Raw genomic sequence first — 23370 nt, 5'->3', positions numbered from 1 at the left:
TGTTAAAAGTGCGGTGTAATGTATCAACGTAAAATAAATCCACGTAAATATCAAATAAGAGATGGGATTGTTTGTGGATTTTATAAATGTTCTGAAGTGGCTTTCAGCTGCTCATTTAATACTACTTGAATCATTGATTCGTTTTAGGTAAAACGTAACAAGTTTTTCAATGATTGTTTTGTTGTTTAATATTTTAGGGCTTATACGTATTACAAAATGGGAAATCTGGACAACAGAATAGCTAATCCAGATCAACTGCTCACACAGGATGTGGAAAAATTCTGTAACAGTGTAGTGGACCTCTACTCAAACCTTAGTAAGGTGAGTTCCTTTAATAAAACTTCAATCTTTTATTAATACTGGTCGTTTGGAATTGTTAAACACTGTGCAAACATTTACAAGAGTCAAGGAATACAAATAGCATTGAATAAATGTATGAGTGATAAATCTTGTCAGTTTAGGAAGATCACTTTCATTTATGAATTATTGTATAGTATTGAGTCCACTTTGTATTTAGTGAGTTAATTTCAGTCAGTTATGTGAGGGAAAATATTTTTTCCTTACACAGTTGTCTTTTTTTCTTTATTTGTGATTTTTTCTTCCATGCTCCTTCCACAAACAGTAATTTTTCCTTTGGTTTTCTTTTAATGTTCACCATTTGGGAAGGTTGCGAGAGCACAGTCTTTTGTCAATTATTTAGTTTTCAAGGGAAAGAAAATTCTCATTCTTATTTGTCTTTTCTCTTTGATTTTAATATGTGAGTGGTTTGTGTTTCAAGGGTGGGAAGGAGTGGGATGAATAAGGAAATGCCGTCTTTACTAAATGGTTTCAGGTGTGTTTCCTAACTTTGGAGTAGGGAAGCAAAAGTGCCTACTCTGAAGGCAATTTTGTAATTTAGTGTCGAAGTAGCTAGAAGTTGGCTCTATGTGCAGAAGTAAGTGGGTGGGTAAATGAGCAGAGCTAGCAGGTTTAAAAATACTTATTAGGATGACTTTCTGTCCTTGAAATTACTCCTGCATGGAAGTTTGGTTGGACAGTGCTAGATTTGTGGTGAATATAAACGTAATGCTTCGCAATTTTATAAGAGTAGCATCTGGCATGTTTCATTAGGACTTGGTTGGATGAAGCAAAAGACTTTCACAAAATCGAACATCAACAGAAAAATGTCTATGAAACAGATATTTTTCTTTAAAGGAACCAGTTTAATTTTATAGAAGAATATTCCCTTGCAGTATTTCAGTCCAAATATTAGAAATTGACTATAGATTAAAATGAAATATTCATGTATCTGGAGTTATACAATAGGTCAGTAGTCTCCAACCTTTTTACATCCAAGATCACTTTTTGAATTTAAGGGTAACCCAGGATCTGCCCCGCTCACTCCATCCCCCGTCATCTCTCCGTCACTTGCTCTCGCCTACCCCTCATTCACTTTCACTGGACTGGGGCAGCAGGTTGGGGTTTGGGACGGGGTGCAGGTTCTGGGCTGGGACCAAGGGGTTTGCAGTGAGGGAGCGGGATCCAGGCTGAGCCTGGTGCCATCCTTGCCTTCAAAGTTGAGTGTCCCTTGTGCCATATGCATGACCAACTGTATGCTATCACTCCTCCCAGTCCATCCCCACTCTGCATGATTGTTTTTAGAAAGGGTAGGATTTACCCCTGTGTTGTTCAGTTTAAAAAAATGATACTTCCCAATTTTGTTTAAGCTTGTTAATGTACTCTGCAGGCTGTTTGAAAATTAGTATTAAGCACATGTGATGCCATTTTCAGTTGCTGAGCAAAATATATAGCCTAAATTATCAGGCTGTCTGAAATGTTGCTTTTTGTTTAAGCATTTTGTTAAATTATGGAATGTATATTTTTATAAATGTGTCAACTGTAGTATGTACCAGTTTAATATGCTACAAAATCTGATTATTTTACTGTTTATATCCTTATTTTCTTCTGTCTTCTAATACAAATTTTTTTCTGTTGCAGCCATTTTTGGATATAGTTTTGTATATCTTCAAGCTGACAAATGCAATAGGAGCTCAGGTAAAAAATTTATTTAAAAAAAAAAGTTTACTATGCTTGAAATGAATAAATAAACCCTTCAGTGTCTTGGCTATTTTATCCATTTAGAGATTGATGAAAATCATAGACTCAGTTACTTTTAAATATATTGTATTCTTTCAAAAAATGGGCATCCATTTTCATACTAGTTATGAAGTGCGATAAAAGCTCACTATTTTGAAGCAAACAAAATAAAAAAACGGATATGTGAGAATTTGGAGACTTTCAGGAGAACAGCTGACTTCTAGAAAGACCTGCAGGTTCTTAGTTTCCTTTCATCAGTTGCACAAAAGGCTCATTTTGTGCAGTACCTTTTCTAGCTGGATTTATGCTTTGTACCATGGTTGTTTACACTCTGCAAAAACATATTTCCTGTCTCTATAAAACCTACTACACCAACACCAAAGGGGAGCTGTTTGTTGCTCAGAGTTGGGACAGAAGACAGAAATGTGTGAAGCAACATCTTAGGCTTAACATACAATTTAAAAGAATCAGTACAAGCTCTTTTTACATTATTTGCTTTATCTTCTCGGGGGGAAAAAAGTCCTCATACAGACCAATTGTTTTCTGTCTAATTCTTGCTTCGTTACTATTTGCTAATCTTACTTCTATTCATGAGTTGTAGAAAGATAAAAGAAGTTATACTTTACAGTGGGACCCTAATTTTCTTTCAAGGAGTATTCCTTTAGCATACATCACCCTTTCTTTTCCCCTGGATAAATGTTGCTTACTGATTTCCCATAATTTCACATTGAAGACTGCACCAGAGAATTCATAGTAGGGTCTCTGTCTATGTGCCTCAAGAGGGAGGAATGTATAGGGTTATCTTAAAAATTACAGGTGACCTGAATAATTATTAAACTTCAGAATTGTAGAACATGTGATAGTCTCAAGTTTCTAGTAAGAGAGTTTCTTCTCAGTTACATCTGAGAACACATTTATTTCTCTGTATTTGGAATAGCAAATGATATCATCTTGGATTCCACTATACAACTGTTTTCAATGTTGCCTTGTTAACGGGAAATGCTGTGTACTGTACTTTTGCTATAGGAAGGAAATGGAAGTTTTTTCTTTGTTTAGGGTAACTGCTTTAGTGGTGCTAAAGTTGTAGTAAACCTAAAAATAAAAATCTGTCAAAATAGTAACATTAGTAAGTATTTTCCAATCCTGTTACTGGTCTAAAAGCCAAATCTTACAAACTTTATACATTAACAAAAATGTTCAGTTTCCAGCAGCAAGTAACTAGTGTGTGCATTGTCAGGTTTGGAGTAAGGGTAAGCAAGATAGTTAAGTGGCAAATCTTTTGACTAATTGTGGCAAAACTGTGGCCAGTGTTAACATAAGATTTATTTTCAAATAAACCAAATTAATTCTTGCTGTTTTCAGATGTTACATAATTTAGTAAGTCTGTTAATGCAGCATTAACTATAAAGTAACTACAAGAAAATAAATTTGATTTTAAAATAAAAAAACCCAAAACTTCCATGCATGTGATATGGCCCTCTGAAAGTTTAACTTGTTACATAAGCACCTATTAAAATGTCCAGGTTCTAGCTTTGAATTGAAATCAGATTTTAATCCTTCATCACTATGATGGCATGACTTATACTATTTTTTCAATGATTTTGAAGTTGTAAAATTATTGCTAAAAGAAATGCTTATCCTTTATGGCTGAGTGAAGCAAGGTCCAACACTTGATGGCATTTATCTGCAATGCCATAACTTTGGAATGCTGTGTCCAATCAATTACAAAATTCCAGGGAATATTCTAGAAATATATGGCACAAATTGGAATTGGTGCAAATTGGAATACTATTCCTTGATTTTCAGGAATATTAGGCCCCAGACTAATCTCTCTGCCACCTGTGGCTGCTGCCTACATACATCAGAGCAGCAGCTGCTTAACTTGCTGTGTGGGAACAGTATGTGAAATCTAGATTGCACTAGAAATAAGAGACCTTTACAGGGAAGGATTATAGGGTGTGAATCAGAGACCTGAGGATGGGTGGGGGAATAACTGCGAGGGGGAAGGGGTGTGAGAGCAGGGAGATGGAATGGGGATCCATTGTGGACAGGGGCAAGAATGTGAGGGTAGGGAGATAGCAGCAGGGACTGGAGGGATAGAGCAGTGGTGGTGGAGGGGGAGGAAGCAGAAACTCAGAGGAGTGGGGTGTTGGTGATGGTGGGAGAAGCAGGCACCTGGAGGGCAGTGGACTTGGTGATCATAGGGGGAATTGCTCCCCCTAACACACACACGTAGGGGGTGGGGGCACAGAAGCAGGGATCTGGAGAGGTGAAAGCAGGGAGGAAGTAGGGGAGGAAATGAGAACCAGGAATGGGGCGGAGGGGACACAGAGCCCCTGCCATGGAGGAGGAATGGGAGACAGTGGTATAGTGGGTAAGGGGACAGGAGTTCCTGAAATAGAGGGGTCGGGGAGGGTGGCACACAGGGAACTTGGCAGGAGGAATAGAGGGGTGCAAGGAGCCTCTGGTGGGTCCAGTGTGCTTGACCTGCAGAAATTACAAGTGTGCAGCCCCTTAGTTCTAGAGGTTTTATAGTCTTATCTTTTTCTTTAATATTCACAGGGTCCAGCTACCATGATGGCTTACTTGATAGTTTCAGGCTTTTTCCTTACACGTCTAAGGAGGCCCATTGGCAAGATGACAATTGCTGAACAAAAATATGAAGGGGAGTACAGATTTGTCAATTCCCGGCTCATTACAAACAGGTATGGATTTATTTGTTGACTAACTGTAAATGAAATCTTTGTAGTATTGCAAGGTACTTATTCAAGTAAATTCTAAAACTTAGTGAATTAATTTTGAGGAAAATGTTTATATTTCTATGTGGACTAATTATTTAATAACTCCCATATCCATTATTTACTCATTTTAAAAGGCAAACTGTAGTTGAGATACTATAAACCTCTGTCCTACAGTTATCTTGTGGTAATATTATGAACTCGTCTTTGGTGAGAAGGTAATTAAAATAATGTCTTTTATTAGAGCTTTATTTTTATAGCTAACTTTTTCAGGCTGGTCTCTCTGCAAGGATTGTCTATGTTAAAAATAAATTCTCTTTTTTTTTTTAGTGAAGAAATTGCTTTTTATAATGGGAATTTAAGGGAAAAACAGACAATTCACAAAACCTTTCATAAACTGGTAAGAGAGCATAAAATACTTGATTATAGCTTAAATGCTAAATTTTCACTTAACCAAATTCTAAGGAATATTGTTATGGTGGTTCATAATGCTGAATTTGTGCTAGTCTTTTTGTTTTTGCCTCAATCCTTCCTTCAGTTCAAAACTGTATTATGGGGGGGAGAAATCTTACTGCAAACAGTCTGGCACACATGCACCAAATTGATTGTAGCTTCTTAAGGTACAGGGGTAAAAGACCGAGTTGTGGGGCTAAATATTGCTGTGTAGACATTCGGGCTTACGCTGGAGCCCGAGTTCTGGAACCCTGCGAGGGTGGGGGCTACCGACTAAGCTTGAACATGCACACAGTGATTTTTCAACCCCAGAGCCCAAATCATGTGACCCAGGCCAGCCATTGGTTTTGAATTCCTGTGTAGACATACCCTTAGAAATTTAACTCTAAATTTCCTGGATTTCTACTGAGTTTTGTTAAACTCTGAACTTCTTAAAAGGTGGTTGTGGTGGTGGTGCTCATCCTTCAGTTTCAAAGATAACCATTACATCACTGGTTGATTTAGTTTCTGTAAACACATGAGTGATTGATCAGGCTATTTGAGCTTAGAACAGTCTGTGGCACACTGAACAAGAGATGCCACTATGGGTTACTTGATTAACAACAGACATGCCGCTGTTGTGAGATTTACACTGCTGGTGCTTCTGCTCTGCCTCAGTGCTCCTCTGCTTATAGACACTAGCTCCAGTATGGATGACACTTTGCCAGGTAGAACGATCCATTAGCAAGATCTTCCCATAACTCTGGGTCAGTGTTGAAACATCTCAAGGATAACTAGAGGGAGTCTTTGAAACATTCTTCTGGCCTCCCTGAGAGTGCTTTCTCCCCTTTAGCTCACCATAAAAGATCATCTTTGGCAGTCACTCATCTGACATTCTGGTGACTTGGCCAGCCCATCTTACCTGTGACTTCATCAACAGTGTGTGGATGCTTGGAATGTCTGCCCACATGAGAACCTTATTATCTGGAACCTTGTCTTGCCATCTTATCTTCATTAGTTTCCTCAGACAACCCACGTGAAAGTGATTCGGCTTCATAGCACGGCGTCTATACAGCGTCCAGGTTTCTCATGCACATATCAAAGTTGGCAACACAATGGCTTTGTAGACCTTCAGTTTTGTTTGTTGACTAATGCCTCTGCGCTCCCACACATTTGTATGTAGTCCGCCAAAGGTGACACTTTCTTTAGCAATTCTGGTATTGGTTTCATCATTGATGTGAACTGCACGTGACCATGTACAGCTGAGGTAGGTGAACTTGTCCACTGCCTAGAGGATATGACCATTCACTGTGATAATAGGCTCTACATAATGCTTTCATGGTGCAGGCTGGTACATCACTTCTGTCTTCTAAATATTGATTGTTACACCAAAATTGTCACAAGCTGAAGAGAAATAGTCCATACACTGCTGCATGTCAGGCTCATATTTGGCATTCAGGGAACAATCATCAGCAAACAGAAGGTCACGAACAGTCACTTCCTGTACACTGGTCTTTGCCTGTAGTCTCCTCAGATTGAAAAGCTTGCCATCAGTCTGGTATCTGATGCCAATCCCAGTGTCACAGTCATGAAAGGCATCTGTAAGCATGGCAGAAAACAGTCAATTGCCTCCTCACTAATAGATGATTGTTGATTGAGGATATTGTTAAAATGTTCTGCACACCTTTTCAGTATCTTTTCTTTGACAATGAGCAGTGTGGTGCCATCGGCACTCAGTATTGGAGATGTTCCTGATGCCTTCGGCCCATAGATTGTCCTCAGAGTATCATAGAAGTTCTTCATATCATTTGTGTCTGCATAGGATTAAATCTCATCTGCCTTGTTGCTCAGCCATGAGTTTTACATTTGCATTATACAGTCCTCTTGATGTTTTTAATCCAGGTGTAGACGTACCCTTAGAAATGTAACTCTAAATTTCCTGGATTTCTAATGTTTTTTTAAACTCTAAACGTCTTGAAAGATAATGTTCATTGAAACTACTGATATGTGCCAGCACTTTAGAGGTGTGTGTGTGTATGTGTGTGTGTGTGTGTGTGTGTGTGTGTGTAAAATTTACTACTTAAATTAGTTTTAGCACACAGTAAGTAAACTTGCAAGAGTGCTACTGGCCAAGTGAGTGATAATTTCACTAGTTAGACAAGGTGGGTAAGGTAATATTTTTTTATTGGACCAACTTCTGATGGTGAAAAAGAGACAAACTTTAAAGCAACACAGAGCTCTTCAGGTCCTGTAAAAGATATTACCCCACCCACTTTGTCTCTCTAACATCCTGGGACCAACATAGTTACAATTACACTGCATTCTCACTAGTGTCATACAGAAGATGGCAGATTTTGAAGCAGTCTTGAGGAATGTGCTATTTGGACCCTAATGAAAAGATGACATGTACTAACCTCTGTAGTAGCCCCTGTTAGTAAATTGCGTGACTGCAATGCCAGTCTTGAGAGAGAGCATGCATCTCCTATTCCATAAAGAATTATGGTTGGTGTATTCAGCAAAGGAATAGGATCAAGTGGGAAATATGAAGGAAGAAATGAAAGCTGTGGACTTTAATTGGAAATGCATGAGGGGCCCACACACTGGCAAAAGTATATAATTTAATTGTTACCCTAAAATTCTTGATTAGGCCCTTATCTCCCATCTTGATTACTGTGACGCGCCCCCCCCCTTGGACTTCTTTGACACCCGTCTTACCTCACTTGGGCCCATTCAAAAAACTGCCACTACGACTCTTTCTAGCCTGTCGTCCTGACTATGGGAACAACCCCCAGTCTTTTAATCTATTCACTAATTTTCTTTCCTATAACACCAAAATTCAGAGTTCATGTCCTCACCTTGAAGGTTTTTCAACTCTTGTTCCATTACCTATCCACTTTTGTTTTTTGCTGCCTTTCCCATCTTCGTTCTGCCAGTGACATGAGATTTTAATATCTGTCCACTTCTCCTATAAACATCTCCACACTTTTTTCCATACTTCCTTGTAAGTGGTACATCCTCCTTGAATTAGTCTGTGAAACTATTAGCCTTTTCATCGAATGCCTTCTCCAGATCCACTTCTGTTGTGACACCTCCAAAAAGGTGAACCAGTTATTGCTAGATATTTTAGCAGTTAGGATTAGCTGATTTTATTTAATATTTTTTCATTTTCTGATTATTTGAAACTATAGCTAACCTATCTAACAATGACCTTTATTTCACTACCTGGTCCTTTCTTTCCATCACTTGCAAACTTTCCTCTCATTTACTGTTCAGTTGTTTGTGTGTTCTTTTAGATTACATTGTAAGCACTTGCTGGTAGGGACTTTGTCTATCTGGATTTGCTCAGTGCCTAACACAATTAGGTCACAATCTTTATTGGGGCCTTCGTGATTTACTGCAAAATAAATTCTTTTTTTTTTTTAGAATTAAATTTGCTTCTCTATTGTAATTGCAGGGTGCATGGCAAATATTTGTGTACGCTACATTTTTTCACATTTATTGTTTTTGTTTTTTTTCCCCCCAGGTGGAACATTTGCATAATTTCATCTTGTTTCGGTTTTCTATGGGATTCATAGATACTATCATTGCCAAATGTAAGTGTTTTCCCAATGCTAGTGGACTGCTATTGATAGTACAAGTGGTGTTACAAATATTTTAATGTGTTCATTTTATGTTCTGATTTAACTTTTCTTGCTAGAAAACATTTACTTTTAAATATTCCAGACTTAGCTACTGTGGTTGGTTACCTGGTCGTTAGTCGTCCGTTTCTGAACCTAGCTCATCCTCGCCATCAAAAGAGTACCCATTCAGAACTCCTGGAGGTAAGTAGTGCAGAATAGAAATGAGTAAAATATAGTAATTGCTTGAATTCTGTTAGTTCGCATAAGTAAACATAGTTGTATTTTGCTATTTAAGGATTACTACCAAAGCGGAAGAATGTTGTTGAGAATGTCTCAAGCTCTGGGCAGAATAGTCTTGGCAGGCCGTGAAATGACCAGATTGGCTGGGTAAGATTGATAACTGGTATTCACAGCTGCTTAAAACTATATATGTAGTTCCTGTCCTCCATAACTGTTATTTATAAATGGACTGTAGATTAAAACAAAACAAACGTGCACTCATTTTGCACAGTGCAGCAAAAATATAGACATTAATATTAACTGTGAGAATTAGGGAAAATTAATGTTTTCAATTACATTGGTAATTTCTGAGCCTATTAGTAGTTGCAGATGTTTTGAATGGGAGATCAGCAGTGATGGGCAGTATGGAAGTAAACCATTGTCCATCTTAATGTAATGTTGTTGGGGTATATTTTAATATCAAAGTTTTACCTTAAAGCTTAACTTTCTAAAGTGTTAAATATTTCACCATCTTAAGGGCCAGTTTTGTGAACTGCAGAGGTTGGGAGATTAATTTATTGGAATTAGGAAGCTTTTAATGCTGTTCTGGAGCAAAATTGAGTATATTCCAGTGTTTTGTAGTATCCAGTGCTTGAGGTAACCAGCCCAAGACATACAACAAAAAATAAATGCACATGTTTTGAAACAGCTTGCATTCAGTACTGTATCCCAATCATGCTGCAAAATAGTGATTCCAGTTCTTCTTTATTATGAATTTAATTTTGACAATTTAGGGTACTTATTAAAAGTTTATTTTTCTGCATAACAATAAAATCCTTGAAATGTTTCTGAAGATGAATTCTTAATGCATCCTTACTTTAGCTTCACAGCTCGAATTACAGAATTAATGCAAGTACTAAAGGACTTGAACAGGGGCAGATATCAGCGTACTATGATATCGCAACATGAAAAAGGTAATTATGACGTAAGTTTAATGCGCAATACTCTCACCTTGGCAGACACAAATCTAGTCTCTAATACTTGTTTCTTTTTTTAAAATGTAAGATGGCGATAGAACCCAAACTATTCCCTTGATACCTGGGACTGGAGAAATTATCAACACTGATAATCTTATCAAGTATGTATAGAAAGTGTAATGTATAGAAAATGTAAACCTGCTTTTTAGTCTTGCCTTATATCACTATTTTTAATACAGTTTGTTATATAGAACAATACTTTATAGCCACTTCCTTCTGTACAATGTCTTCAGAATTTCTTTCTCAATCCTCACTGCATAAGGCGTTCTACAACCTTAGTACTCTTTACTGTGGACTACTGGTACTATCTGTTCTCCAGAATCAATATCCATTTTGACCTGTCCTGCTCTCCCCTGGAACTTGACTACCCAGATCATTATATTTCCCATTAGTTAGACCCCATCTCTTACTAGAATTTCTGCATTGGCTTTCCAACATTCTCCATATACATGTCAAGCCACTTCATCATTGAGGCACTTGAGAGCTATGGCTTGCCTATATAGTTGTCCTTGACTTTTTTTACAACCCTTTTAGCGACTTTTAGAACCCTTTTAGACTTTTACAACCCTTTTAGCCAAGTCTTGCTATATATGCCAGGAAGAAGCTTTCAGTTAATGTTTGTCAAGATACCGCCTACTCTTCTTTAAATTAAATTAAATAAATAAAAAAAATAAATTAAAAAAAATCCAAGAAACAGTCCAGTTCTGGCCACATGCAATTCTATACCTTCATAGCACCTGCTTGTGTTCTAGCATCCTGTTCTTCCTCAGAGTTGACCAGTTGGTAAAGAACTATACATAATAGTAGTAGTAATGTGTCAATTTTACCCATAGGTTTGATCATGTTCCGTTAGCAACGCCTAATGGAGACATATTGATTCGAGACCTTAATTTTGAGGTAAGTTCTAAGATATAAATCTTCATGTAACACTTCAAAAATGAAGGTGAGTATTTCCCACAAACTTATTCTGTGTTATGAACAATCAAGAATAAGAACAAAAGATGTGTGTAGGACAGGGATACCGTCAGTGTGGTGGTCATATTTTTTTTTTAATTAACTGTGTTAATATACTGGGCTATTAAAATGGACTTTTTTCAAAATTTTATTCCCTTTTCACATTTAATGCTTGCTTTATACATATACCACTTTTTAACATTTTGCTTGGCAATGGCACTGAAACTTAAAAACTGTTTCACTTTGGGCTCTCCTGCACTAGCACGACGCTGAGGCACTACAAACTCACAAAACTTGTCTTGAAGTGTCTGTGTGTATTTCAACTTATAGTTTTAGGAAACCAGCAATTTTACCCATCTTTGGGAATTTATATGAGTCTTGTTCAAATACCAGCTCTACACCACTGTATATGACACAAAAAGTATAAAAATGATGAATACATACAGTAATTTTTTTTTAAAAATTGACATGAGTAGAAAGGAGTAAATGTTTGTAAATCTATTGTAAATAGAAATGTTTTCATTATATTTAAAAACTTCCCCCTCTTTTCTACCCAAACACGCATTTTGGGTCTAAACTAGTTGAAAGCATTACTGATCTTTTCCTTATCATAGCATTTCTGCATCTACAAATATATAGCAGAAATGTACACACAATAGCATGAATAATTTAACCTAAGATGTAAACAAATGAGAAAACAATTTATGGAGTGGTAGAGGGAGAAAGAATATGAAAAGAAAGTGTTACTGGATATTAGTCTGCCTAATTAAAATGTTAACAGACATTATCAGTGAAGTGTTCTTTATGATAAAAACCTGTTTGTGCCAACAACTGAAACAGAGTGTAAGTTATGTGGTGTAAGATTGATTGTGTCAGCTCAGATGTATCACAGTTTGCAGTTTTCCTCTTGCTGTTTTTATACAGCATATCCAGTAGGTGGCACTGGAAGGTTTTTCCTCTGTTTTTTTTTGTTTGTTTGTTTGTTTTTATAATTGGAGATATACCCATCTCCTAGAACTGGAAGGGACCTTGAAAGGTCATCGAGTCCAGCCCCCCTGCCTTCACTAGCAGGACCAATTTTTGCCCCAGATTCCTAAGTGGCCCCCTCAAGGATTGAGATTTTAATGATCGATTTACAGTAAAAAATTCATTGTCATTCTAGAAAACAAAATTGCAATGCCATAGGTGTGCAAAGTTAGTTAAGTAGAATAGTCAGTACTCAGTTTCATCTGATGCTTTTGTTCCAGTTATGACATAAAGCAGGAATAGTAAAATCCCATTAAACAATTATACTAGTTTTATATTCTATTCCTGAAGACTTGATTATATTATTTTGCTTTCTAGAATGTTATGGCATCTTGTAATTTTGAAAAATATTTAAGTAAAACGTTTGAATGAAAATAAAACTTTTTAAAGTTTCTTTTAAAGTACCCATCAACACAGTAGATAAGTTCAAGGCCGAAAAAAAAAAAAGGTTTGAATTACAGTTAAAAATAAACCTGTAACTTCAGTGGATATGCCTTAAAATTTTGTTTAAAAAAATCATAAAGCTAGGAAATTGAATTTCACATTGTATTTTTACAGGGTATCCTTAACTTTCCCTGTGGGATCTAGTGTTTTAAGTTCTTAAGATTGTTAAATCTTGGCATAATTACACTTAGGGTACATTTGATGTTTAAATTAAGGATGCTTGTTAGACTGGTAGATAATCTTTGATAAACAAGATGATTACGTATGCTTAATCTCACAAGTGTCGTAACAGGCTTGACCATTTAAATTTTAAACTTCAGTCATTTGCCTTGAATCTTGACATTATTATATAGTGCCTACCTTTGTTATGTGTGCTAAAGGCAGTCAAGGCAATATGGTCCCAGCCCTAAAGGGCTAGTCTTCCAAGTAGACAACCTGCAGACAAAAGTAGGGAAGGGATTTAACAAAAGCAAGATGATAAATGCAGTTGTTTGGCACATGTCTGGTTCTTTGCAAGTAGATGGGACAGATCAGGTGTTACTGATTTAATAGACACTTCTTTGAGGGGAGCATTAAGGTTGTTAGGGCTCTTGGAAGAAGTATGTTAGGAGGAGGAAGTGTGGAGGGTGTGATAGACTGGCCAAGGAAGGATTACAGGCATAAGAGCATAAGAATCTGTTGCTTTAAGATTATAAATCCCCAATTACTATTGTTTGTGTGTTTGCGTGTGGACAGACGTAAAGATGGATAGAACAAGTGCCTGCAGGTTCTTTAAGCTCATCTCATGATGGTTTAAAAACATAACGTGTGTTTCATGAGAAAAAAACCTGTTTTGAATTCTGATATTATTCTGAAAAGCCACTGAGATGCTGAAATGTCTATATCTCAAGTTAAATGGTAGTTACCTATTACTGTAGAAGGGGCTTTGCTCATTTCTTTGGTGGTGGTACAGGTAGAGGTAAGGTGGCTTGAGCATTGGCCTGCTAAACGCAGGGTTGTGAGTTCAATCCTTGAGGGGACCACTTAGGGATCTGGGGCAAAAATCAGTACTTGGTCCTGTCTCAGTCTAAACCTTGCCTTTCTTGTAACAATCAGTGTTCCCCAGAGACATCTCTCTGCAGTGTCCAGTCCCTCTGGCTGGACACTCTCAGAAATTATTATGGTCACTTCCCTAATAGGCAGTGACAAGGCAAGAGACAGGGCACACATCAGTCTGGTAGGTTAGCTGAAGACTCATGCTTCACTTAAATACACAACGCTGAGATTTTTAATAAAACAAGAATTAGTTTATTAGCAAAGAAAGGAGATGATACTAAGTAAAAATAAAAGAGAGAGGTATGGTTACAAATTAAACAAAACAGGCTTTCTAGTGACTTAAAACTTAATTTTAACAAGTTACAATCTTTGCGTAAGCCGCTTTCTTATTTACATCAAGTTACCAGCATCACTAGCCCACCAGAGTATGGGATCCAGCTTTCACAGGGTGCTGTTCCCTATGTCCCCTAAGTGATGGATGCCAAAATGGCTTTTAGTTTCTGCTTATATTTCCCAAAACTCATTGTTTTGTCCCCAGAGTCAGGATGACTTCCTACTATTCTTCCCTTCCTGTTGACGTCCTATTTTCCTGATGATTCATATGTAAATGGCACTTCTGTTGTTTTGGTTCCATAATGTTTAATTTACATAGGAGGGAAGGTAGCTATCTACCTGTCTCCAATCTGGGAGAAAACCTGTTTCTCCCTTTGGTTGCAAATTTTGAAATATAGTATCGGTGAGTAACCATAATTCCTCATATAATTAATACATACATTTTACAGTGATATTAATCACCAATGTGTGACAGGCTTACATACCAGATCTTACTCAATACACTTTTATAATAGTTATATTGTGTAAATCAGTTGCTTATTCTTTGAGGTTCAGACCCCCTATTCTTCTTTTGGGGTGTCTGGACCATGATTGTCATAGAGGTGTGTTCCGTCACTGGTGGGAACACCCCTTCTATCAATGTAGGCTGTGTCTACACTATGGGGTTATGGTGGGATAGTTTTGGCACCATTGCTCTGCTGGTGTAGTCCCCTTATGTAGACAAAACCTCATGTTTCTAATATTAACTAAAATTTAAGAAACGTTTTTGTGTTAGAATTTCTTTAGGCTTCTTAACTATTTTAATCAAATAATTGCTCTCTGATGTGGATTTATTCAAGAGCAACAACGGCTTCTACTTTCCTTCTCTCCCACCTCCTCCACTGCCTTGCCAATTTACTCCATCCAGTCAAACACAAAACTTTTCAGCAATGTTTTCTGCTCACCACTCTTTCTCCAATGTGGCTTTCTCCCCCTGTACCAGACCAAACTGCATGCAATCCCCCACCACCCCTCCATCATGGCACATGAAGAGGCTTACTCCAGTTTTGAGGTCTTGGGAAGTCATGGTCTGGATTTTATAGGGCTGTGCAGGGATTATAATCTTCACGTGGTGACCTATGAAGGTTTAACAAATAGTGCGAAAATGATATGTAATTAGACTATTAACTAGAGGTGGTCAAAACAGAAAAGACAAATTCATAAAAAAAAAAAAATTCAGTTCCATTTTATATCAGTGTTGTTTTCATCAGTTTTCAAACCAGCTCTGCCATTAATTCAGGAAACTCATCAAGTAGTCACTTACCAGTGCTCATTGAGGCCAATCAAATAAAATAAACTTGAAGTTTCTAAACTAAGCTTCTTCTAGGTTGAGTAACACCTCCCCGCCCCCGAAAAATCAGAAAATGTTCCAATAATTAAAATCTGATTTTTTTAACACTAGTATTTCCAAAATGATTTTTATTCAGTTTGCCTTTTTAAAAAAAACTATGCAATAATTTTACTGTGTCATCAGATCACTTCAGACAGACTGATTTAGTTTAGGCAAAAGTTAATATTGGTGGATGTGTGTCAAAATTGGACTTACTGTGCAAAGGATGGCTTCCAGTCTAATAATGGGGATACTGGCATCTCTACAGCAGTACAAATTTTCCAATTATTTTCCTATTGTTTAATGTGTTGCCATATATTTTAGGTTCGGTCTGGTGCAAATGTTCTGATTTGTGGGCCAAACGGATGTGGGAAGAGTTCACTTTTCCGTGTTCTTGGCGAGGTAAAGAAATACTAAAATGAAATTGATCATTTTAAAAAACACAAAACCTCTCATCCTAATTTCTTAAGAGAATTTTTTTCTTTATGACATTTGTTTTCTTGTTGCAGTTGTGGCCTCTGTTTGGTGGATGTTTAACCAAGCCTGAGAGAGGAAAGCTTTTCTATGTTCCTCAGGTAAAACAAAGTACCATAGTAATTGATATTTGTATTTTTTGTTACCTCTTTATTTTATGACTGTTACACATATCTGTAATGCTGTTCTAATAATTTGCAATTTAATCCCAGAGACCATATATGACACTAGGAACCCTCAGAGACCAAGTAATATATCCAGATACTGTAGAAGACCAGAGGAAGAAGGGGATATCTGACCAGGTAAAAAAGACATTCTCCTCAATAACCATTATTTGCAGCCATTTCTTTTCCTGATTCTTTGTAGTGTGGGATTATTTGTATTTTAAATTTGTTAAATGATAGAGAAACCCAAGTTGTTTCTCCTCACATAGGTCCAAATAGGAAATGTTGATGGAACCATGGCTTCCCTACAACTGTTTGCTTTGGGAGACTTCATAGCATTTTGGTTTTTCTCTTAATTCACCCTTTCCATTCTTGAACCTGATTGGCTGTAAAATAAAGGTTCACCTAACCAAAGGTCATCAGTTGTGGCTTTAAATGTGTCATACACAGCCTCTAATATTACCTGCCAGCAGATGTCAAGGATGTCATCTGTCTGTTAATGACAGTTTCACTGTTCATTTAAACTTGTTCTGAAGTATCATTCATTTTTTTAACTGTATTGGTATAGCAAGTAAGAACATGAGATTTGTTTACATTTTCAAATGTTGTTTTGGTACCAATATCTTGGGTGATAGTGATTTTAATATTTTATAGTATAGTATACTAAATCTGAGAAGTTAATGCAACATGAAATATGTTTAGGTGTATCTGTAAGCATTATTGTTTTGCTAAAAGGTGCTGAAGGAGTACTTGGATAATGTCCAGTTGGGTCAAATCCTGGAACGTGAAGGTGGCTGGGATAGTGTTCAGGACTGGATGGATGTGCTCAGCGGAGGAGAAAAACAGAGGATGGCAGTACGTCTTTCTTATATGTACTTGAAAAATACTGTAAATTAGTATAACTAATCTGAAATGTTGATATCTAGTCAGTACATTTTTCTACTGCTTTATTCTTTAAAGAAATAATTTAAGGTTTTTATAATCTTAGTGCGCATGAAAATAACTTAAATTACTACAGGTAGGCATTATTATTTTCACATTGTAATACAGATTTCTGAATGCTTTCTTATCAGATCAACATATTCTCTTCTATTATGTAAGCAGATGTTGTAAAATATTGATTTCGTACCCTTGGAAAGTATACAGAGAATACTACACAATGTTCAAATTTCAGTGAGGTTCAGTAAATGATGGTTAAAAAAATTCTTTCCTCTTTTAATTTTCAGTCAATAATTTCTGGTTAAAACTTCTAAGACTACAGTATTAGTTGTGATTGTTGAGAAAACTTGACTTTCTACTAACAGCATTGATCATTATATATGTAAATATTTCAGCATTCATCCTTTTTCCTCTAGCAAAAATCAAGACAGAATGATGATATGGCAGTACATACACAACATTTCTGGGTTAATACGTAGCCACATAATTGTGGAAAGCTGCTTATAAGTTACACATACACCTAAGATTATGTTGTATGATAAACTATTACCATTTTTTAAATTAAATATTCATATTGACTGTGATCTGCCTAACTGTCTGCTAGAAGACAAACTGACAAGACAGCAAAGGAAATTTTCATTTCATGCTGGATGTAACTCACTGTGCTTCAGTATTACTCAAGTCTCTGATTATTGCATGGCAATGTACATATTACTGTATCTGCTGAGAACTTAGGAGTAATGGGTGAAATCAGACTAAAATGTCTTTAAATTTCAAATGTTTTATCTCCATTTTTAGTTGTAAACTTAAATAGCTTCATAGTTTTCATTTATACCTTTTTTGGGGAGAGAGGTAATGGCAGCACAAAAACTGAAGTTTTTGAGCAGCTGTGTAAATATTTCAAACCATTTGTTAAAATGTTTGTTATATTTCCAATAGATTACAGTAGTTTTAGCTCTTAAATGCTTATTTAGACAATAGGTTATGCTATTATAAAGATGAAGAAACTTGCATTGTCCTTGTTCTCTCTATTCACAAATGGTGTATTGTTTTGCATTCCAGATGGCAAGATTATTTTATCATAAACCTCAGTTTGCAATTCTGGATGAATGTACAAGTGCTGTTAGCGTTGATGTAGAAGGCTACATTTACAGTCATTGCCGGAAAGTAAGTTTGTTTTGTTTCTTTTTTTCTAGATAAAGAAAGAAGGCTGAGATGCATTTAAATTGTTCTTTGTGAAAGTAATTTCTAATTTGGAAAATGTCAACTTGACGGATTGGTAAAACTGGACTTCAGCAACAATATTAGACATGATAATATTAAATTTCCAAAACTTGGTTAAAATGTGAAATGGAATCCAGATAACACCCAAAACAATCTTATACTTTCCTTATGGAAAATAACCCTTCTCAGCAAGGCTGACAAAACAAAAGGACTTGTAAGTGAACCTGTTTTGGAGATAGGAGCCAGCAACACTAGGAGAACTTTCAAAAAGTAAATGAAAAGGGAGTATTTAAAAAAGCATGATGATTTAACTTCTTTTCTATTCCCCATCCTCCCCCAGAATTCTCAACAAAAAAATGTCTGCCGTCATATGAGATGTGGTAGGAGAAATATCAAGGGGGTTGATTTCTTTTTGGGGAAGGGGAGAAGGATTTGAAAATAGAGATTATAATGGGAAACTTGCTTTGAATTTAATTATGGAGTAGTGATGTCCTTGGAAAGGAAACAGAAACTCTACAGGTACTGAAACCTTTATCCAAATCTCTCTGGGAGCAGGAGCAGGCCCTAAGATCCTTTTATAGTAGTAATTTTGACGCTGGGTGGGCTCTGTGCGAAAAAGCATCAGTTATAGGGGTAGGGATAGCTCAGTGGTTTGAGCATTGGCCTGCTAAACCCAGGGTTGTGAGTTCAGTCGTCAAGGAGGCCATTTAGGGATCTGGGGCAAAAATCTGTCTGGGGATTGGTCCTGCTTTGAGCAGGGGGTTGGACTAGATGACCTCCTGAGGTCCCTTCAACTCTGATATTCTATGATTCTTCTATTTCATTGTTTAAGTACATTTACCATTTGGATGCCAGGTTGTACTGCTTTCTATTTTGAGGATTTACCATTGCAAAGTGGCTGATAATGCATCCCTCTGGAAAATCAAATCCCTTGTCAGCTGTCTCTTACAGAAGATTAAAAAATAAATAGTTTGATTATTATCACTTTTTCATTTCTATTTGTTTTAATCATTAACCATTTACAATTTAACCATTCAGTACACAGGTGATTTTAAAGGTGAATTTTTCGTTGCATTTAAGAAGCACTTTAAGTTCTTAAATCATTAACATCATACACTTTAGTTAGCAATCAAATACATTTAAAAACAAAATATTTGGAAATAATTTCCTCTCTTACTTACCTGCTAGGGCTCAAGTTCAGGAATTAGTCTTTTCTGTAAGAAACTATGATATTGCTAACCTCTATGCACAAGGGAGTGAATTTTGTAGCCTGACATTTTCAGCTCCTGCAGGAAAAACAGAACATTTAAATCAGTAGGTTTAAAAAACCAAACCTAAAATCTCTTTTGTTTTTCCTCTAAAATGTGCAATATTGAGGCTACACACGCATAGTATAAATGATTTAAGGCTTTAAAACTTTCCTATTTATTAGTATGAGCTTTTAGTTTCATCTTTTAAAATGTTTCCAAGTGTGAGGAATTGAGGAAATTACTTGAATTTGTCTTATGGGTGAAGTTTTACTTAATGTTTGTATTCTCTTTTTATTATAGGTTGGCATCACTCTCTTCACTGTCTCTCACAGAAAGTCCCTCTGGAAACACCACGATGTATGTCATTTTTATTTTTGTTGATGTTTATATAATTTAGCCTTTTTGTAGGTATTAAATGAACTTTGAGTTCAGTTGCATTCAGGTGTCTTGCCTTCCAGCCAGACACACTCTTTTCAGAAAATAGTATCATAGATTATATTTTCATAGTCCAACATCAGTATTTGAAGGATTCACAAAAAAGCTGTTATGAAAAACTAAGAAATTGACAGTTCTAAATGTATCTGTTCTGAAGGGTTATCCATATACAATATTCAAAGTTAGTGTTTCTTCATCTGTGGAAACTTGATTAAAAGAGCCTGTAGCTAAACAATCTTGTAAAACTTTTCTTACGAAGCTGCTAATGCACATGTTTATAAAGGGTCTTTGTGCAGTGCAAGATGTATTTTTAATTATGGGGCTACTCCTTGTTTACTCTATAACTAAGTAATGGGTTTTGTTATTGGTGGGAATTTAAATTTTGTGTGTGCACTGAGGTATAATGAAGAGAACGCTTCTTTAAGTATAAAAAATAAATCTGATATAGTTGAAATATACAAGGCTTTTATAATCCTATAAAATCGTTTTGGCAAATGTTTCCCCTTCCAGTTACAGTAAGATAGGATTACCCCCTAGAGGGGGCATGTATGTGGTGAAGCATAAAATCTGTGGATATTTTGTTCAGATAGGGATTGGGGAATTCAATGTTCATGAAGATATTTGGGAAAAGGAATGTTAAACATTCTAAACATGTAAAACTGTGATACAAGGTATTCCTTTTCTCCCCTAAGTTCTTTCTCATAATTTCATGTGGTATCATTGTTCTGAAGTAGATAACATAAGGTTTGTAATAAATAATAATTGAAGAAATAATTTTAATCTTAGAAAATCTATGAAATTTGAAGCTCTGTGGGGATACTCCTTCACTAATTTCTGTCCTGCAGCACCAGCCAAATCTTAAATCAATATTCATTTAACAAGGGCCTGATTTTCAAAAAGCACATGCCTAGTTTGTGTATGCAAAAATGTAGTCAATTGTCTAAGTTGACATTTCTTGGTCGGGATCCAGACTCCAGAGAAAATAATTTAAAAAACCATTAGTGGTGGTGGTGGTGGTAAGTAAATAAAAAGATGTTGAGGTCCATTCAAAAGTGTCTGGTGGTCCAGGTTTGGCCCATGAGGCGCCTATTAACTACCCCGATGTGCACCATTTCACACCTAATTTATGCACACATTTCTGCAATTCAGGTATTGGTGTAAGTGGCTCACTATGTGTAAAAATACCAGATTTGTACACAGAATTATAATTATGCATGCAAATTAGGCATCTGTCACAACAAACCAAATCCCAGTGATGAGTAATATGACCAACTAACAGAAGATAGAGACAGAACATATCCAAAAAGTCATAGTGTTATTCCTCAAAGGCAATTGAATTGGCTAAGTATTGCAGTAGGAGATCATCCTCTGACCAGTTGATTTAGGGTTTTAGTTTTTGTTCTTTAACAAATTATTTGCTTATATAATTTATTATGATAAAGCTAATATAAAAATATTTTTTGTCTTTTGGTTGATGATGTAAATTTTTCATTCCAGTTTTACCTGCACATGGATGGTAGAGGAAATTACGAATTCAAGAAGATAACTGAAGACACAGTTGAATTTGGATCTTAAAATCCATAAAGCTGCAACTACTACAAAGACTGATAATTACAGAGAACATGTAGAAAGGAAAAGTACATAGCAAGATAAAACTACTTGGCTTGTTTTTAAACAAATTAACTAGGTATAGGATAATCCAAAGCAAGCTATTAAGCATTTATTATTATGTAGGATATTGCTAATTGTGTATATGTTGGTTTAATTATTAATATGTACTAAGAATGTCCTTATTCTTGTGGTTAAAAACCTGCCTAAATTAAATTGGGCTTAAATCAATATAACCTGATTCATCCTGGGATGTAAATCAGTCAGCTGATTTGACTTTTATTGGACCTTCCTTTCCTTCAGTGAAGAACTCTGCTAAAATTAGGGTTACTGCCTCTCCTGTTTCTGGCAACAATTCTGGATTTTCACTATCTAGTCTATGCATACTTTTGAATTATCTCACATGATGCAGGATGTCCTCCCCTTTTCATAGCTATATCCTGCTATCCTGTACAGTGCCAGACCTGGGTAGAGGCCAAGCTTTGTGATGGGTGTTGTATGCACACCATTTATGGTGCAGGATGGACTGAATCCAAGATGGCAGGAGCCTAATTCCCTCTGCTATTAAAGAGATTAGACCTGATCCACTGTGGATCCCTAGGCCTTTTCAGCCTGTCGGTCCACAGCTCTCCTGTGCTTCTCACTGTCTCCCATTCTTCCCCCATTCAACAAAAGCAATGCTGAACTGTGTTCTCCTCCTCCCCCAGAAAAAGGAGTGGAAGCAAATAGGGAGAGTTGGGAAGAAATTGAGATGGAAGGGAACTGAAAGAAAAAATAATAGTAGTGAAAATGGTATTCTGTATTTCAGGGGTCAGGGTCCTTGAATATTTTTCATTTGGAGTTGCGTAGACACACTTGACAGCTCTGGGAAGTTGAGGAGTATGATTTTAGTTCCCACAGCAAGGTGGAGGAGGGAGAATTATTAAAGGACAAATCTGCCTATTGAAGTCAGAGGAGTTTTGCCACCGACATTAATGGGATCAAGAATTGGGCCCAAAGTGTATCCTTCTAAAACACTTAGCATCCCTCCTTGAAAGCAAAATTTTGTTGCTTTCAATAGCAGACTTTCAATTGTCCTCTTTGCTCCCATTCCTAGGATATGTGGTGGTGGTCTTCCATCAGAGTCCTTCTTTGTCCCTCTTGTTAAAATAGGATGTACCCTGTCCAGCTGCTATATAGATTTGGGTTTTAAGAGGGAGTGATAATGATGGTGCCCTCTGTTTTGCTATCCACTTTTTTTATGTGATGTCTGGGATGCCACATCTCAAAATTCATCAAAATTTGACTCCATATCCTGAGGGTTTTTTAGGCAATTTTAATGTAAATTAGTAAATCATATGACAATGGTCCTCAAACAGTGGTCCGTGGACCACTAGTCTATGGATTGCTGGTTCTTTTATTATAACTGCCAAATCTCATAAAAAGACAGCTAAAAATACATTAAATTCTTTCCTAATATTGCTTTTCCATGTAAACAATTACTGTAGTTGCCACATGTTTTTAAGTGATCACAAATGCAAAAAGAGATGGTTTGTGTGATCAGGAATGGGAGGCTGATAGTCCATGAGACTGTGTAGACTATGAAAACATTTAAAAATCCCTGCCATACACTGATGTTCTTCTGGTGGCTCAGTAGTGTTGCACACATGATGTAACATAGGAATGCACTACATGAAGACATGCACTAAATACACAATAAATGTGATCTCTGTACATCTTTTATCAAGGTTTTCTTTTTTTATAATCAATATATACTCGGGTATATATCTTCCTCTTAGTGACTAATTAATGAGTCGGCAATGTGATGTGGCCGTTAAAAAAGCTAATGCGGTCTTGGGATGCATTAGGCGAGGTATTTCTAGTAGAGATAAGGAGGTGCTAGTCCCGTTATACAAGGCGTTGGTGAGACCTCATTTGGAGCACTGTGTGCAGTTTTGGTCTCCCATGTTTAAGAAGGATGAATTCAAACTGGAATGGGTACAAAGAAGGGCCA

General features: G+C 36.5%; 1 protein-coding gene across 2 annotated transcripts in view; it reads left to right on the top strand.

Moving 5' to 3' along the window:
- ABCD3 (ATP binding cassette subfamily D member 3) overlaps positions 1 to 23090 on the top strand; it is a 66249-nt gene extending 43159 nt beyond the window's left edge. For both annotated transcript variants that reach the window (XM_039485858.1, XM_039485859.1), the window contains exons 7-23: positions 198 to 321; positions 1978 to 2034; positions 4639 to 4781; positions 5145 to 5214; positions 8770 to 8839; positions 8970 to 9067; positions 9162 to 9253; positions 9968 to 10059; positions 10151 to 10223; positions 10956 to 11019; positions 15608 to 15685; positions 15793 to 15858; positions 15970 to 16059; positions 16657 to 16776; positions 17923 to 18027; positions 19635 to 19691; positions 21267 to 23090. In XM_039485858.1, the coding sequence (XP_039341792.1) occupies positions 198 to 321; positions 1978 to 2034; positions 4639 to 4781; positions 5145 to 5214; positions 8770 to 8839; positions 8970 to 9067; positions 9162 to 9253; positions 9968 to 10059; positions 10151 to 10223; positions 10956 to 11019; positions 15608 to 15685; positions 15793 to 15858; positions 15970 to 16059; positions 16657 to 16776; positions 17923 to 18027; positions 19635 to 19691; positions 21267 to 21344 (1477 nt within the window). In that variant the 3' untranslated portion in view covers positions 21345 to 23090. The remainder of the gene's footprint in view (positions 1 to 197; positions 322 to 1977; positions 2035 to 4638; positions 4782 to 5144; positions 5215 to 8769; positions 8840 to 8969; positions 9068 to 9161; positions 9254 to 9967; positions 10060 to 10150; positions 10224 to 10955; positions 11020 to 15607; positions 15686 to 15792; positions 15859 to 15969; positions 16060 to 16656; positions 16777 to 17922; positions 18028 to 19634; positions 19692 to 21266) is intronic.
- Positions 23091 to 23370: the final 280 nt, after the last annotated feature.

Source organism: Mauremys reevesii, linkage group 8 (assembly GCF_016161935.1).
Source record: "Mauremys reevesii isolate NIE-2019 linkage group 8, ASM1616193v1, whole genome shotgun sequence".
In the NCBI taxonomy this organism is placed as follows: Eukaryota; Metazoa; Chordata; order Testudines; family Geoemydidae; genus Mauremys; species Mauremys reevesii.
The sequence above is the reverse complement of the archived record's forward strand: the minus strand, read 5'-3'. Positions and strand labels throughout refer to the sequence as shown.